Here is a 16,657-nt window from a genome sequence, read left to right as displayed (position 1 = left end):
TACAATTAAAATTGAATAATCAAAACTTGCCACATCACATTTTCAACTTATAAAAATATAAAAATCGTGACATAGAAAATAAATTTTTTAAAATAGTTTTCAAACTAATAGAAACAGGTTAATAGAAAAAGAGAAAATAGTTTTTTGAAAACTTTGATTTAAAAAAAAAACAGTTTTGGGGAAAAAGTTTTGAAATAAACTGTTTTTTTTTGGGGTAAAAGCAGTATTAATAAAAAAATAGTTTTTGAAAAAAATAAAATAAAATTTTGAAAGTATTTTCCTTATAAACATTTGAAAAATGGAAGGAAGAAGGTTTTTGTATAATGATAGTGTACTTGATTGAGAAAATGTGGGAACAACTAAATTTGGTTATTGGCAAAATGTTTCTAGTTTTGATTATTCAATGGCCAAAATTTGATGAGTTGCTAAGAGGTTGTTAAGTTTGGTTATTCTAATGTGAGCTATTTTTTGAACAAATATTGCTAACCTTAGCAACCTTTTGATTTTAATTATACTTCTGTGGATGCTCTAAAAACCCAAAACGAGTCTAATGTTTCTAGTATGAGTGTAGTATTGGTACCAACCAATAGAGAACAGATGGGGTAATGACGGGCACCAGGGCCCACTTCGGCTCCTATACGAATGATCCGAGCGATTCAATAATTTTAAAAATAAAAACTGAGGGGCTTGAGAAAAATCAGCTCAATCAGATATGTGTAGGTACTCGATCCAATATACTCCCTCCGTCCCTTTTTATGTGTCCAGTATTCCATTTTGGGCTGTCCCTTAATAAGTGTCCATTTTGTAAAGTTAGGGGGGTAAAAGTTGGTGTATTGTCTATTTTGTCCCTAAAAGTAGATTTTATTTTGAAAAGTTAGTGAGTAAAAGTGTAATGATGATGGGTAAGTAAGGAAAGTGGAGGAAAAAGTTGATGTGAAATGTGTAATGATGATGTCTTTTTAATAAGTTGGAGTTACGAAGCAGGACACTTAAAAAGGGACGGAGGGAGTACCATTTTTCATTAAGTTCACAAGATCTTGAGATCTGAATAAAAAAATAAAAAAATTAGATCGAATACCTACACATATCGGATTGAACTGATTTTTCATTGGTCTATTGGGTTTTCTTTTTTAAAATTATACTCCCTCCGTTCCAAAATGTTTGTTCGGTCCGCAAAACGAGAACTTAAAAATAATACATTTCTTTTAAGAAAAAATTCAAACGTTTTTCATAAATTAAAAGAACTCATCGATATTTAGTGAATTGTTGAAAAAAATTAAATTTTTCTTGCAAAAAATATATTATTTTTACTTCTTTGTTTTGCGGATCGGACAAACAAAATGAAATAGAAGAAGTAAAACGGATTAGATTATCCGTGCGGGATCCAAAATATTTCTCGCGTGTCCATCAATACTCGATCGGTTCAAATGCTATTGGTACCGATATCAATGTATCATTAAACCGTTTAGCATGGACGTGTGCTGATTTTTTTTTTTATTAAAGAGAGAAAGACAAGAATCGCATGTTACCTCAGAAAACGATCACATGAGGCGAGGTCAGGTGGACCCACGTCGGCCTGTCCAGTTTTTTGATTTCCCGTTGTTTTGTGGGTCAACGTCGTCGTCACTCGTCAGCCTCTCGATTTTATATACATCCTCCGTCTCATAATTTTTGTTCAGTTCGTAAAACAATGGCATAAAAAAAAAAAATTTTTGTAAGGATAATTTTAAATTTTTTAACAATTCAATAAATATTGATGAGTTCTTTAAATTTATAAAAAAAATTTAAATTTTTTCTTAAAAGAAATATATTATTTTTTAGTTCTCGTTTTACGAATCGAACAAACATTTTAGAACGAAAGGAGTATATATTATGTATGGACCCCATATATATATATGTAAAAGATTGTATAAGTTATTATGTTTGGATCGTTGTGTGAATAAATGCTTAAAAAATACCTAATCCCTAGGTTTTATTCCTACAGTACATATTATACTCTCCGGGAGCAGTTGCTCTGTCAATTATCGATCGCTCTGTAGAATTTGCTTCGAAACTCCGTATTTCCTCTGAGAGCCCGGCTGTGTTAGTTTCTAGGTGAGTTGTTCTCTGCCTTGTTTTGGTTAATTGCTTGACAGGAAAAAAAGGGAAGGGTTTTTGGTTGTTGATTTTTCTACTTTAGTTACCTGTTTTGGTTGTTGATTTTATACTTTTGTTACCTGTTTTGGTTGAGTTGTTTCGTTGAAATCCAGACCCTAAAGGAAACCCAGAATTCACATCTCTCTCCGTTTCCCATCGGAGCTGGGTATCACCCTTGCGGAATTCCCTTTTGGCCTTATAAGTTTTTTGATTTTGTGTGTGCAATTCTTAGTCTTATTATTATTATTATTATTATCAAGATTTGCAATTCTCAGTTTTTTCCTATCAAGATTTGCAATTCCATGTGGAATATACGTTAGATTTATATGCGTGGATATAATTATGTATATTTCCTTTATGTTAGCACCAGATAAATGTTGGTATTGGACTAATTCAATTTCTTGTTTCCTATATTTAAATAAATTTCTTGTTTTCTATTGTTAATATTCTCCTAGTGGTCTTTCTGGTCTTGGATTTCTGTTCTTCCCCTCCCTCTATTGATGCAGCTTGTGCGTTAATTATTTTTTGGCTGACAAATATATGCTCTTTTGGAATTTTAGTTTTCAATGTTTTGTGTACGATCTGTTTAACATATAGTAGTTTGTTTCTTGGCTAGTCACTGGTTTTAGCCAGTATTCGCTGTGGTTGATAAGTAATTAAGCACATATGCAAGTATTGAGAATGCTTTGTTTCGTAGAAATACAAACGTGAACGGCGCCATGTATGTGAGGGATTTGATAAGAAAAAGAAGAGAAAGGATTAGAGTTTCTATTCAAATCACCCATTTGGATTGAGTGTTTTGGTGAGAAATGAAGAGAGAAGTACAAAAAAGATTTTTTTTTTGGGGTTGGCTTCTTCCCCTTTCTCACCGAATCTCATCATAAGTGCTCCCCTTTCTTATCACACCCTTTCTCACAGTCCAAAGGGGCTGTGAGGAAGTGCTTGGATCAAGGATTTGTGGAGTGTAAGGAGAATTTGAAGTGGAGAAGTGTCATTGTTTGGTTTCTGTGTCATTTTCCTTTCCCATGATAGATCCCTCTACAAATGTATGATCCCAAAACGTTCCAAGGATTCTAAACTTGAGCCTTCCCTCTATTTTTTCCAGAATTGTTGGGATTGCTAGTTCTCATCTCTTCAGCTCAATTTTTTTGCACAGTGACTTTGACCAAATGGCGCAGGAAAAGTGTGTGATTGCTAAGGATGTTACTGAAGTAAGAACTGTTCATCGTTACGATTTTACCTTCTTCTTGATCTGAAGATCATGGGGCACTGCTTATCCTATTATTGTTGTTGCTTTGACTTGTGCAGTTGATAGGTAACACACCACTTGTGTACCTCAACAATGTCGTGGATGGCTGCGTAGCTCGTGTTGCTGCCAAGCTAGAGATGATGGAACCCTGCTCTAGTGTCAAAGATAGGTACAGATGGATGCCTCTTGATCTTGTCCCCGATGATGTCTCTGCTATTTTGTTTCATAATACCTCAATCATGACCATAAGTCTTAGATTTAAATGTATTATGGGACTGCCAAATAGATTTTGATTCACAAAATTGTTTCTGGCATGAAGGATCGGGTATAGCATGATACAAGATGCTGAGGAGAAGGGCCTCATTAAGCCTGGCGAGGTTAGTCCAACGCCGGCTTGCTTACATCTTTTCTTTGTTATTTGTCCTTTTGAATTTTTTTTCAGTAAGATGGATAACTATTCAAGTGGGACTTAATATCTGCAAATAGTGGATTTTTCCTCATTTGTTATTTAATTTCATTAACAATATAAGCATTTCGTAGAATCCAGCATATTTGTTTCTCGCTCTTTTTAGCACGTATCTGATTCATTACTGTTTCACAGTCTCACACGAGGATGTGTCAAGTTATTAACCGCTGAACTATTAAGTAGCTGAATGTACAGGAGTTCATCAAATTTTAGCGATCATACCTGTACACTTTGTGTTGTTCCTTCTACTCAAGGACGGATGGAGGCGGGGGCTCGTGCCCCCACTCCCACTCAAAATTAAAATATTTTTGTAAAAATTAGCATAATTATGAAAGTGTGCAAACATATAAACATACACACTTGCATATATCTCGAAAATACACATATAGAATTAGTTTTATGCTTCAATTTCATCATATGGTGCATTTATACTTGTTGCTTTATGAATTGTTTGTCTATTTGGAGTTATTCTTTCTTGATTCTCTTTATTTTTAACTGCCTGGGAGAAATATTTTACAATAAAGTTATCAGCAAAACTTGTCCGATCATTCTAAAACTTTTCGATGTTCATTTAAAATATACTTTAAAAATTTTGTCTGAGATTTTGTGCTTATTTTTACCTAATTTAAACTTAAATTATGCATTATAAAGTTTTGTAGTTAGTAATGCATGTCTTAATTTTGTACGATCTCATTGTGGTTGACTAACAAAAATGAACTTTCGTCATTATAATTAACAAGGTGCCTCCACTAGGCTATATTCCTGGATCTGTCCCTGCTTCTACTTTGTTGATTGTGGACCTGACAAACTTTTTATGTGTTATATGTCTGCTGAAGAGTGTCCTCATTGAGCCAACCAGTGGTAATACTGGCATTGGTTTGGCATTTATGGCAGCAGCTAAGGGTTACAAGCTAATCATTACCATGCCTGCTTCTATGAGTATGGAAAGGAGAATCATTCTCCGAGCTTTTGGTGCTGAATTGGTTCTTACAGATCCCGCCAGGGGCATGAAAGGGGCTGTTCAAAAGGCAGAAGAGATATTGGCAAAGACCCCAAATGCCTATATTCTTCAGCAATTTGAAAACCCTGCCAACCCAAAGGTATCGAGTGCATGAGTACTTTCTGAGTATCTTTATTATCAGCTTATATGTTGGTAGTAGATTGGAAGATTAACTTGATTGATATTATCTGTTTAGATTCATTATGAAACAACTGGACCCGAAATCTGGAAAGGCTGCGGTGGGAAAATTGATGGCCTAGTTTCTGGGATAGGTACTGGAGGAACAATTACAGGTGCAGGAAGGTACCTTAAAGAGCAAAACCCTGACGTTAAGGTCAGCTTTTTAAATCACTGATTTGGTTTGGAGACTTTATATTTTCTCTGTGTACGTTTTGTTCCTCCCTTCTCTCTCTATCGTACAGTTAATCAAGGTTCTCATTTCCTGTTTTGGGTTACTATTCTTTATTCATGTTCAGTTGTATGGCGTAGAACCAGTTGAAAGTGCAGTTTTATCCGGAGGAAGGCCTGGTGAGTTTTTTTGTTTCTAACATGTCTCAGTGAGTCAGCATTAATGGTGTAGAAGTAGAACCAATTGACACTGCATCTTTGCCAAAAGCAGCACAATTGGCGTAAATTTTTGTAGTAATGGTTGGGGTTTATGTGCAATATGCAATGTCACGTGGCCATATGTTTTTAGTGTCCTTCAATGAGACATAAGGGACCAAACATAACCGTTTTTGTCTTTTGATTTAAAATGTGTGGTTAAAAAATGTAATGTGGGGCATACTAAGCCAAACTGTGACCGTTTGAGTCCCTGTGTCTGGTTATGTTTTTTGTAAGTACACTGATTTCTTTTTTCCAGAAGAACCTACGAAACATGTTCCTTCCGATTGACATCAAATTGTTTTGATTTATCTGGAGAAACTTGTGTTTCAATATCTTATGTTCACATCAACATTAGAAACCAATGAGAAACGTATGACCTCCCTATTCCATTTGCATCAGCCATTTACGTTATTTGGGTGGATGATGGTTGTGGCTGTTACCTAATACATCAAGTTATTATTATTCCAGATTACATCTTAGCTTTGGAGAGGAGAAATATATTCTTTTAACCTTACCTTTCTTCATGTTTGTCATGCTGTAACATGTAGGCCCTCATAAAATCCAAGGAATTGGTGCTGGTTTCATCCCTGGAGTATTGGATGCTCATTTAATTGATGAAGTTGTTCAAGTAAGCATGGCTCAACTACTCAAGCAGTCTCATTCAGTTTTAGTGAACATTTTTCGTGAAGAGACGAAAAACAAACAACACGAAGACTGAATATAGGAAGAGTATTGGTTTCTGGTCATCTTCTTTATTATCGACAGCTTTGCATTTATGTATGTAGCCTTCAAAGTGCATAAACTTACTTCGCAAATTAGGGTATCGTTGTCACCTGCCACTCAAGGGCTTAAGTCCGCTTCGGAGGTTGTGTACTGAGTAACCCTGTTATGCACGGGTGGCTCTGGAAGTAGCCTTAAACACGTTGTAGTTTTCTTGAAGCGGCTTTTCTTATGGGTATATTTCTAGACAAAACATTTGAAAAAAAAGAAGAAGAGAGGCAGGGTTCTCAAAATGGATCGAGGGAGATGCTCCTTTTGACCTCACTCAAACTGTTTAAAACAAAGGTAGATTTATTAACAAAGGTAGATTTATAACTGTACCTGTATGTGTTGGGCTTGCTTGGGACCATTGGCATTTGGGTGAGTGAGCGACTGAGAGGTCTCTAGCTAGTTATCAGATGGAATTTTTGACGTTTATATGTGTGTTAACAAAGCATGCCTGAAGGCTACATGTCTGGAAAATCTTATGTAGTTTCTATTCGCAGCATCTTTTCTTGCCATTTTCGCTCTATTTGATTCTGGATTCAAACAATTTTAATTAGTTTCTGAATGGTTTTGGTCGAATGGTGTTGCAGGTATCAAGTGAGGAAGCTGTTGAAACAGCTAAGCTTCTTGCATTAAAAGAAGGTTTGCTGGTAAGAACCTAATTATTCTTGTTATTTTATCACTTCTCTCTTGCATTAAATGAGGTTTTCTATTAGCACAAGTGTGTGACGTTTCTGTGGTTACACGCATTGCAGGTAGGGATATCATCTGGTGCCGCCGCTGCTGCATCAATTAAGATAGCCAAGAGGCCAGAAAATGCTGGAAAACTCATTGTTGTGAGTTTTTATTTTTTCGTTCTCCATGCAGCCTTTCTTTTTCGACTTCACCTTTCCTGTTTGATCTGTCATGTGTTTGGATTTGAACGTCATCTGGGAATATTTCTCTTTTAAAACCATTGCTTTATTCTCAAGTAATTTGGCTGAGCTGAATGACACCACTTGGCAACTTTGACTGTATCACTGGAATTCTTTTAGATAAATTGTTTTGTTCATGTAAATCTGAAGAAGCTGATAGCGATTGTATAAATTCTTTTTCAACAGGTTGTGTTCCCCAGCTTCGGTGAGCGGTACTTGTCATCTGTGCTGTTTGATTCCCTCAAGAAGGAAGCAGAGAATATGATTTTTGAGCCCTGAGATTTTCCCTACTTTCAAAAGGTGCTAATGTGTCTCCGTTTCTGTTTGAGTTTGAATATGAAAGTACCGAGATCATGGTTTTAAGTTCAGAACGCAGTTTGGTTATGGGAGCTTTTGCTTAACAAGGTTTGCAATTTATAGGAGTTTAGCGATGCTCAAATTCGCTGAACCGTTATTTGGCTGGACTTCGATACAACTTTTGTTTGTAAATGTTATAAGTTTTGATGCAGAATTTGCTTTGTGTTTGTGCGTTCAAAGGCAATTGCATGAAATGAAGACTCTTCTTTTTTCTCTTCTTCCATTTTATTGTTAGGGTAAACTACACTTACCTCCCATGAGGTTTGAGTATAAAACAAAATTCCCCTCACGTTTAAGAACTTATATTGACCTCCGCTGTCAGTACTCGTCTGTCAACAGAGTTAATTGAGAGTGCGAAAATACTGCTTTGCCCTTACTTACTAAAACAACATATCCTCCCTTTACACTGCCATCCACTACACATACACACACTCTCCCTCTTAATGGCGTTTGACTTGGCTTGCAGCCTCCGAGACCAATAACCAGCACTGCCATTTCCTCCCTTCCTCATCCACCATCACTGTATCCGCACCCACAGACGTCTCTCGACGATGAATTAGAGACAGGAAGAGCACTCATGGAATCTCACTGTCAACTTCAAGGAGGAGTTACTCTCTAAGGGAAGGGAAGGTGGGCTTTTGTCTACTGAAAAGTAGGAATTTTATCACATTAGGTGGTAATACTTGTTACAAAAAGTGGTAAATTGGGTCATGAAATTGGAAGATGTTAAGTCAGGTTACATATGATAGGAAGTTAAATGTTTAACTTAACATCATATGTTTACTTATGGCATACATTGTTATGTTTCTATTCCTCCTTGTTTTTAGGTTTTATTAAACTTGGATTCCGAAGAGGTCAAGTACCGGAGACTTGTAAACTCTTAGTTTTATGGGTTTTGTTAATGTATGCTCGAGAGGCATATGATAAAAGCACATTAATTGCTCCACACTGCTGCTCCACTTTCACGGGGAATGTAACACAAACAATGGTAGAGTAATTAATTGCGTTTTGGAAAGAAAAACCTTTTTTATTCGACGAATCTGCCCTAGCTACCCAGCGAACAAAACCTACTGTAAGTGTGTAACTGTTCTCTCATGAATTTTTGGAACATAATTTCAACAGACGTAATTATCATATATAAACCCGAAAAAAGGCTATTGAATTAGACCTAACCACTTTCTCCCTTATAAAGTTCCAATCAGTAACATTAATTCTAGAGCTAGATTTTTCGCCTTTATTCAAAAAATTTGAATTTGGATCACAATTTTTTACTTTTCCAATTTCTCTCGTTGAGATGAACCAATAATCCACAAAAAATTAATGCAAAACTTTCATTTGACACAAAAATTTGACGCAAACTTGCTTTTTGTATACCATTTTGGCGACTGATATATATGGAGTACACATAGTGTTTTTTTTTGTTTTTGTTTTTGTTTTTGTTTTTTTGTTTTTGCTTAAAGCCGCAGGAATTGAAAACACAAAAAAATAAAAGGAGTTGAAAAGATAGCATGGATGGAAAAGTAAAAAGGGTAATTCGGTCTCACCATAAAACAAGTTTTTCTCCTATTTAATGTTGCCTAACCTATTTATTACCTTTACGAATTCCTATATAATCCTAAGTATAGTTGGCATCATTAAATGAGTATTAGCATTTGCCCCTAGGGCATACATTAACAAAACCAAAATTTATTAATAATGCACTTCAATTACCAAAAAAATAGTTAATGTTTAGAAACCACCTCGTTACTGGTGAAACCTCTTATTTTAAGCCGGAGGGATAGTAGGGCATATGAAGAAAAAGCATGAAAGGGTCCGTGTATTGAACGGTTCAAATTTACATCGATGTGCACCCAATGGAATTAGAGGTGTAGGTACTAATTTTTTGCAAAAACGATACGTACCGGCTTACACGGAATGATATTCAAAACCTTGCTTCCTGTATAAATGTTATCCATGGTCGTTCATTTGACAGGAAAAACTATTAATTGTTTCTAAAGTATCGTCACGTGGTGCTCTTAAACCCTTTCTACTATACTTTAGTATGAGCTCGATCACAAACCATATGATTCCCTCACCAATGTGATAGAGAAGGACCTTAAAGCACCACATTGTGCTATACTCAAGGAGCACTTAGTAATCCAGAAATCCTATTGGTACCGACGGGTACCATAGGGAAAATGTACCGACGGCCGCCGGACGGCCGTCTCCGGCCACCGGACGGCCGATCCGAGCCGTCCAAAAATTTTAAAAAATAAAATCGAGTGGGCCTACGCGAGAATCAATGGCATCCGAGGTGTGTAGGGTACTTGATCCGAGCACCCATTTTTCGTGTATATTTGTATATACGTGTATATACACGAAAAAGGGGTGCTCGGATCAAGTACTCTACACACCTCGGATGCCATTGATTCCCGCGTAGGCCCACTCGGTTTTATTTTTTAAAATTTTTGGACGGCTCGGATCGGCCGTCCGGTGGCCGGAGACGGCCGTCCGGTGGCCGTCGGTACATTTTCCCTATGGTACCGTCGGTACCAATAGCACTACTCCTTAGTAATCACTCCATTTGACAAGCAAACAGAGAAGATTGTTTTTTCAATAAAAAAAATGAAGGAAAGTAAAAAATGCATGTCATTCATTTGGTTAAGATTTAATGATATTAAAAGACTATGTTCGCTTCGGGTTTCTATAACCAACTTCTCTCTACACATGTTCTTCAATAAATTTTTTCTCCAATTATTACTAGTATTATTTTTGTATCTATTTCTGTCCACTTATTATCCTAAATATATACCACCCTAAAAACCCAAATGAGTAATGTTTTTAGTATGGACGTGTGATGATGTTTTTTTAAAACAAGAATCTCATTGGACCTAGGGTTGGTGCTGCTCCTCAAAAAGACGGCACGGTGTTGTCCCTTGTGAGCGCGGTCCGCTCTTGTCTTGCTACGATAATCGGAAACGTTCACTTTGTAAAGCTCGTCGAACAGAATAAATGTACCAAAAATTAGCTTGATCGGATATCATTAAGTGCCTAATCGAAATATTTTTATCTTGAAAAAGAATGGATCCGAAACAGTAGATCAAATCCACTAGAATAACTGGCGATAATGGGTTCCCGTGGGTTTGACCTAGTGTTTTCGGATCCATTCTTTTCAAGATAAAAATGTTTCGATCAAGCACTTCATGATATCCGACCGAGCCAATTTTTGGGTACATTTTATTCTACTCGACGAGCTCTACAAAGTGAACGTTTTTTTTATTGTCGGAGCAAGACCGGAGCAGACCGTGCTCGCGGGGGACAGTTGCTGCCCCTTTTGAAGACAGCACGTTATTACCTGAGAAACGAATGTGTGGTCATTGTTGTATTATTAAGTGTTCTTATTCGAAAATTTCCACCACCAAACCTTCGCGCGGGATTTGTGACTAATTGTACGAACTTCATGTGAATGCGTGGTCGTTAATTGTATCCCGCATACTACCATATAAAATTAACGAGAAGGCTTAAAAATAGGCAAAGAATAATCTTCGAACATTCAAATAAGACCGGGAAGAACGAATTAACCAAAGGCAAAGAGCAGCTTATCTCTCCTTATATAAAGACCGAGAACTAGAAGAACCAATTAACCAAAGGCCGAGAAGAACCAATCAATCTCTCTCGTCGTGCTTCGGTCCGGTAGAGATAGAACGTTTTCTCGGCCAGTGTACCTTAAAACTTTTTATTCCTATATATTATCTCTGTGGAATTTGATTTGAAACTCCGCATTTCCTCAAGAGCCCCGGTGCGTTCGTTTCTTGGTAAGTTGTTCTTGGTTGAGTTGTTTGGTGGGAAATCAGGGAAGAAAAAGGGCAATAAGGTCTCTTGTTTGAAGTGGAGAAGTGTCATTGTTTGGTTTCTGTGTCATTTTCCTTTCCCATGATGGATCCCTCTACAAATGCATGATCCCAAAACGTTCTAAGGATTCTAAACTTGAGCCTTCCCTGTATTTTTTTCCAGAATTGTTGGGATTGCTAGTTCTCATCTCTTCAACTCAAATTTTTTTTGCACAGTGACTTCGACCAAATGGCGCAGGAAAAGTGTGCGATTGCTAAGGATGTTACTGAAGTAAGAACTGTTCATCGTTACGTTTTTGTCTTCTTGATCTGAAGATCATGGGGCACTGCTTATCCTATTATTGTTGTTGCTTTGACTTGTGCAGTTGATAGGTAACACTCCACTTGTGTACCTCAACAACGTCGTGGATGGCTGTGTCGCTCGTGTTGCTGCCAAGCTAGAGATGATGGAACCCTGCTCTAGTGTCAAAGATAGGTACAGATAGATGCCTCTTGATCTTGTGCCCGATGATGTCTGTGCCATTTTGCTTCATAGTACCTCAATCATGACCACAAGTATTAGATTTAAATGTATTATGGGACTGCCAAATAGATTTTGATTCTCAAAATTATTTCTGGCATGCAGGATTGGGTATGGTATGATAAAAGATGCTGAGGAGAAGGGCCTCATTAAGCCTGGTGAGGTTAGTCCAACGCCGGCTTGCTTACAATTTTTATTTTAAATTATTTGTTCAATTTGAATTTTTTCCGGTAAGATGGTCATCTATTCAAGTAAGACGTAATATCTCGACCTCAATTATCTACTTTGCAAATGTAAAGGAGTTCATCAAATTTCAGCGATCATACCTTTACACATGCAGTACACTGTGTTTTTTCTTCAACTTTGTTGATTGTGGACCTGACAAACTTTTTATGTGTCATATTTCTGCTGAAGACTGTCCTCATTGAACCAACCAGTGGTAATACTGGCATAGCTTTGGCATTTATGGCCGCAGCTAAGGGTTACAAGCTAATCATTGCCATGCCTGCTTCTATGAGTATAGAAAGGAGAACCATTATCCGAGCTTTTGGAGCTGAATTGGTTCTTACAGATCCCGCCAAGGCCATGAAAGGGGCTGTTGAAAAGGTAGAAGAGTTATTGGCAAAGACCCCAAATGCCTATAGTCTTCAGCAATTTGAAAACCTTGCCAATCCAAAGGTATCGAGTGCATGAGTACTCTCTGAGTATCTTTATTATCAGCTTATATGTTGGTAGTAGATTGGAAGATTTGGCACTTGATTGATATTATCTGTTCAGATCCATTATGAAACTACTGGACCTGAAATCTGGAAAGACTGCTGTGGGAAAATTGATGCCCTAGTTTCTGGGATAGGTACTGGAGGAACAATTACAGGTGCAGGAAAGTACCTTAAAGAGCAAAACCCCGACGTTAAGGTCAGCTTTTTATTACCGATTTGGCATGGAGACTTTGTATTTTCTCTGTGAACTTTTTGTTCCTCCATTCTCTCTCTATCTTACAGTTAATCAAGGTTCTCATTTCCTGTTTTGGGTTGCCATTCTTTATTTATGTTCAGTTGTATGCCGTAGAACCAGTTGAAAGTCCAGTTTTATCTGGAGGAAAGCCCGGTGAGTTTTTTGTTTCTAACTTGTCTCAGTGAGTCAGCATGAATGGTGTAGAAGTAGAACCAATTGACGTTGCAGTTCTTTGCCAAAAGCAGCACAATGGTTGGGGTTTATCATTTATGTACAGTATGCAATGTTACGTGTCCATGTGTTTTTAGTGTCCTTCAATAGGAAATAAGAGACCAGACATGACCATTTTTTGTATTTTGATTTAAAATGCGTGGTTAAAAAATGCAATGTGGGGCATACTAAGCCAAGTTGTGACTGTTAGTGTCAATGTGTCTGGTTTCATTTTCTGTAAGAACACTGATTTCTTTTTTGCAGAAGAACCTACGAAACACGTTCCTTTCCTTTGACATCAAATTTGTTTTGATTTATCTTCAGAAACTTGTGTTTTTTACATCAACATTAGAAACCAATGCGAAAAGCATGACCTTCCTATTCCATTTGACCAGCCATTTACGTTATTTGGGTGGATGATGGTTGCGGCTGTTACCTAGTAATACATAAAGTAGTTATTATTATTACGGAGTACATCTTAGCTTTGCAGAGGAGAAATATATTCTTTTAACCTTACATTTCTTCATGTTTGTCATGCTGTAACATGTAGGCCCTCATAAAATCCAAGGAATGGGTGCTGGTTTCATCCCTGCAGTATATGATGCCGATTTAATTGATGAAGTTGTTCAAGTAAGCATGGCTCAACTACTCAAGCAGTCGCATTCAGTTTTAGTGAACATTTTTCATGAAGACACGAAAAACAATCAAAACAAAGACTGAACAGAGGAAGATTATTTTCGACTTGCATTTATATATTGTAGCCTTCAAAGTGCATAAACTTACTTTCACAAATTAGGGTATCCTTGTGTCCGCTTGGGAGGTTGTGTACTGCATAACCCTGTTATGCACGGGTGGCTCTGGAAGTAGCCTAAAACACGTCATAGTTTTGTTGAAGCGGCTTTTCTAGAGGAAACATTAGGAAAGAAAAGAAAAAGAAAAAAAGAGGCAAGGTTCTCAAAATGGACTGAGGGAGATGCCCCTTTTGACCTCACTCAAACTGCTTAAAAGAAGGGTGTATTTATAACTGTACCTGTATATGTTGGGTTGGGCTTGCTTGGGACCATTGGCAGTGAGTGCGACTGCGAGGTCTCTAGCTCGTTATCAGATGAAATTTTTGACGTTTTGACGTGTGGTAACAAAGCATGCCTGAAGGCTACAATATGTCTGGAAAATCTTGTGTAGTTTCTATTCGCTGTGTTTTTCCTTGCCATTTTCGCTCTATTTCATTCTGGATTCAACCAATTTTAATTAGTTTCTGAATGGTTTTGGTTGAACGGCATTGCAGGTATCAAGTGAGGAAGCTGTTGAAACAGCTAAGCTTCTTGCACTGAAAGAAGGTTTGCTGGTAAGAACCTAATTATCCTCACTATTTTATCACTTCCCTCTTGCTTTATATGAGGTTTTCTATTATCACATGCGTGACGTTTCCGTGGTTACGCGCATTGCAGGTAGGGATATCATCCGGTGCCACCGCCACTGCAGCAATTAAGATAGCCAAGAGGCCAGAAAATGCTGGAAAACTCATTGTTGTGAGTTTTTATTGTTTTTTCGTTCTCCATGCTGCTAGCCTTTCTTTTTCGACTTCGCCGTTCCTGTTTGATCTGTCATGTGTTTGGATTTGAACATCAACTGGAGAATTTTTTCTTGTTCTATTAAAACCATTGCTTTATTCTCAAGTAATTTGGCGGAGCTGAACACCACCTGGCAACTTTGACTGTATCACCGGGATTCTTTTAGATAGATTGTTTTGTTTGCGTAAATCCGAAAAATCTGATAGCGATTGTATGAATTTCTTTTTCCAACAGGTTGTGTTCGCCAGCTTCGGTGAGCGTTACTTGTCATCTGTGCTGTTTGATTCCCTGAGGAAGGAAGCAGAGAATATGACTTTTGAGCCCTGAGATTTTCCCGACTTTCAAAAGGCGCTATCCGGTCTCCGTTTCTGTTCGAGTCTGAATATAAAAGTACCAAGAGGTCCAAGATCATGGTTTTTACGTTCAGAACGCAGTTTATGGGAGCTAATTTTGCTTTATAAGGTTTGCAACTTATAGCGGTTGCCGAACGGTTCCGTGTCTCTGTTTCTGTTCGATACAACTTCTTTTTTTTTCTTTTATTTTTTGTAAATGTTAATAAGTTTTGACGCAGAATTTGCTGTGTTTTCAAAGGCAAATCGATGAAATAAAAGATTGTTCTCTTTTCTTTTCTTCTGTTTTAGTAATGTTTTTCCCTTTTGGCAATGGCGGAACCTAAGCTGGGCTAGACTAGGCTATAGCCCAGGTGAACTTAAGAAAAACAAACAAATTTAAATGTAAAATTTTTGCTCATCAATTTTAGCCCACCTCACTTTCTTGCGCATTCTATAATTATCTATATTGAAAAAGAACTTGTTAAAGATATCGATTCAGATTTTGATAATAAATGATCTCTACTCATTGAAACATCGTAGGGCACAATTTCAGTAGGGTACAAATTCAATAATGCATGATTTCTTGTATTTTTTCTTTCATTTTTTTTTGAACACTTACGTATCTATGTACAAGTTTGCAGGACATTAATTATAAAACTCTCTTTAGTTCATGTATATAAATTTTGTGTTAGCCCAGGAAAGATTAAATTTCTGGTTCCGCCCTTGCCTTTTGGAAGTAAGTTGGATATGTGCACTGTCTGGAAGCACGAAACCAGCTACAGCTCATTTGGCGGTCGTTACAGATGTTTAAAGGGTAAATTACACTTACCTCCCATGAGGTTTGAGTATAAAACAGAATTCCCCTCACGTTTGAGAACTTACATTGACCTCCCCTATCGGTACTTGCCAGTTACTAACATAGTTAAATGAGAGTACGTGCGAAAACACTGCTTTGCCCTCATTTACTAAAACAAATTACCCAACATATCCACCCTTTACCATACAGCACACATGCAGATACTCGCCCTCTTAATGGCGTTCAACTTGGCTCGCTACGTTCAAGACCAATAACCATCACCACCATTCCCTCCGGACCCTCTTCCACCATCACCCTATCCATTAGGGGTGTTATCGGTTCGGGGTCGGTCGGTTCGGTCCACCGGTATTGCAGACCGATCGGGTTCGGGGAAAAAATTGGTAGGACCGATCCCGACTGAAAATACAATCGGTCCAATTTGGTTCGGGGTGAATTCGGTCCGGTCGGGGAATTCGGGCTGCCCGAATTGGGCCTAGTTGGGCCAAAGATAAAAAATTCAAAATGGGCCAATTAAAAAAGAAATTGATAGTGGGCCAAAAATAAGCCCATTGCTTCTGATTTTTCAATAAAGCTATTTTTTTGTTTGTGAGCCAATTTCACCTTTTTTTTTTTAAAATGGCAAAAGAAGAGTTTTGGCCCACATGACCCAATCTACCACAAATAAATAAAAGCCTCATGTTAGTGGCCTATTGGCCCAATCTCTTTGTTTTTTCTGGATCCCAATCAGCCAATTTTTTTTGTTCACAACTTTTTTTTTTTTTTTTTTGAAATGACAAACAAAGAAACAGAAAATAAAATAAAAAAAAAACTAAGGGGGTTTTTCTCTAGCAATGAGATCCTCAATCCCAGGCGGGATACAACCTGGATAAATACCAGAATTCCTATCAAAACTTGAAGAGCTTAAAGAAGCAAGCCTGTGAGCTACACGAT

At 37.4% G+C, this 16,657-nt stretch overlaps 2 protein-coding genes and 1 long non-coding RNA gene across 6 annotated transcripts; 2 read left to right on the top strand and 1 right to left on the bottom strand.

Annotated features, from left to right (window-relative positions):
• The first annotated feature begins 1,930 nt into the window (after positions 1 to 1,930).
• On the top strand, positions 1,931 to 7,716 carry LOC131325248 (cysteine synthase). Of its 4 annotated transcripts, none has more exons than XM_058357401.1 (11): positions 1,931 to 2,094; positions 3,293 to 3,347; positions 3,445 to 3,554; positions 3,705 to 3,762; positions 4,688 to 4,951; positions 5,048 to 5,185; positions 5,328 to 5,379; positions 6,006 to 6,085; positions 6,813 to 6,872; positions 6,978 to 7,058; positions 7,323 to 7,716. In XM_058357401.1, exons 2-11 carry the CDS (start codon positions 3,306 to 3,308, stop codon positions 7,413 to 7,415), a joined length of 978 nt encoding a protein of 325 aa, XP_058213384.1. In that variant the 5' UTR covers positions 1,931 to 2,094; positions 3,293 to 3,305; the 3' UTR covers positions 7,416 to 7,716. The 4 variants fall into 4 exon arrangements, with proteins under 4 accessions (XP_058213384.1, XP_058213382.1, XP_058213383.1 ...); XM_058357400.1 differs by lacking the exon at positions 1,931 to 2,094 and adding an exon at positions 2,242 to 2,302; XM_058357399.1 differs by having other exon boundaries at positions 6,978 to 7,716.
• Positions 1,989 to 15,184, top strand: LOC131325249 (cysteine synthase-like). The gene is made up of 12 exons (XM_058357402.1): positions 1,989 to 2,058; positions 11,253 to 11,287; positions 11,540 to 11,594; positions 11,689 to 11,798; positions 11,949 to 12,006; positions 12,258 to 12,521; positions 12,621 to 12,758; positions 12,899 to 12,950; positions 13,558 to 13,637; positions 14,293 to 14,352; positions 14,456 to 14,536; positions 14,813 to 15,184. The coding sequence occupies exons 3-12, from the start codon at positions 11,553 to 11,555 to the stop codon at positions 14,903 to 14,905; spliced, it is 978 nt and encodes a 325-aa protein (XP_058213385.1). The 5' UTR covers positions 1,989 to 2,058; positions 11,253 to 11,287; positions 11,540 to 11,552; the 3' UTR covers positions 14,906 to 15,184.
• Positions 2,045 to 2,517, bottom strand: LOC131325253 (uncharacterized). Its single transcript, XR_009199620.1, has 2 exons — positions 2,208 to 2,517; positions 2,045 to 2,173 (listed from the first exon to the last, which is right to left on the bottom strand). It is a non-coding gene; the product is annotated as an uncharacterized LOC131325253 (long non-coding RNA).
• Positions 15,185 to 16,657: the final 1,473 nt, after the last annotated feature.

This window comes from Rhododendron vialii, chromosome 5a (assembly GCF_030253575.1).
Source record: "Rhododendron vialii isolate Sample 1 chromosome 5a, ASM3025357v1".
Classification (NCBI taxonomy): domain Eukaryota; kingdom Viridiplantae; phylum Streptophyta; class Magnoliopsida; order Ericales; family Ericaceae; genus Rhododendron; species Rhododendron vialii.
The sequence above is the reverse complement of the archived record's forward strand: the minus strand, read 5'-3'. Positions and strand labels throughout refer to the sequence as shown.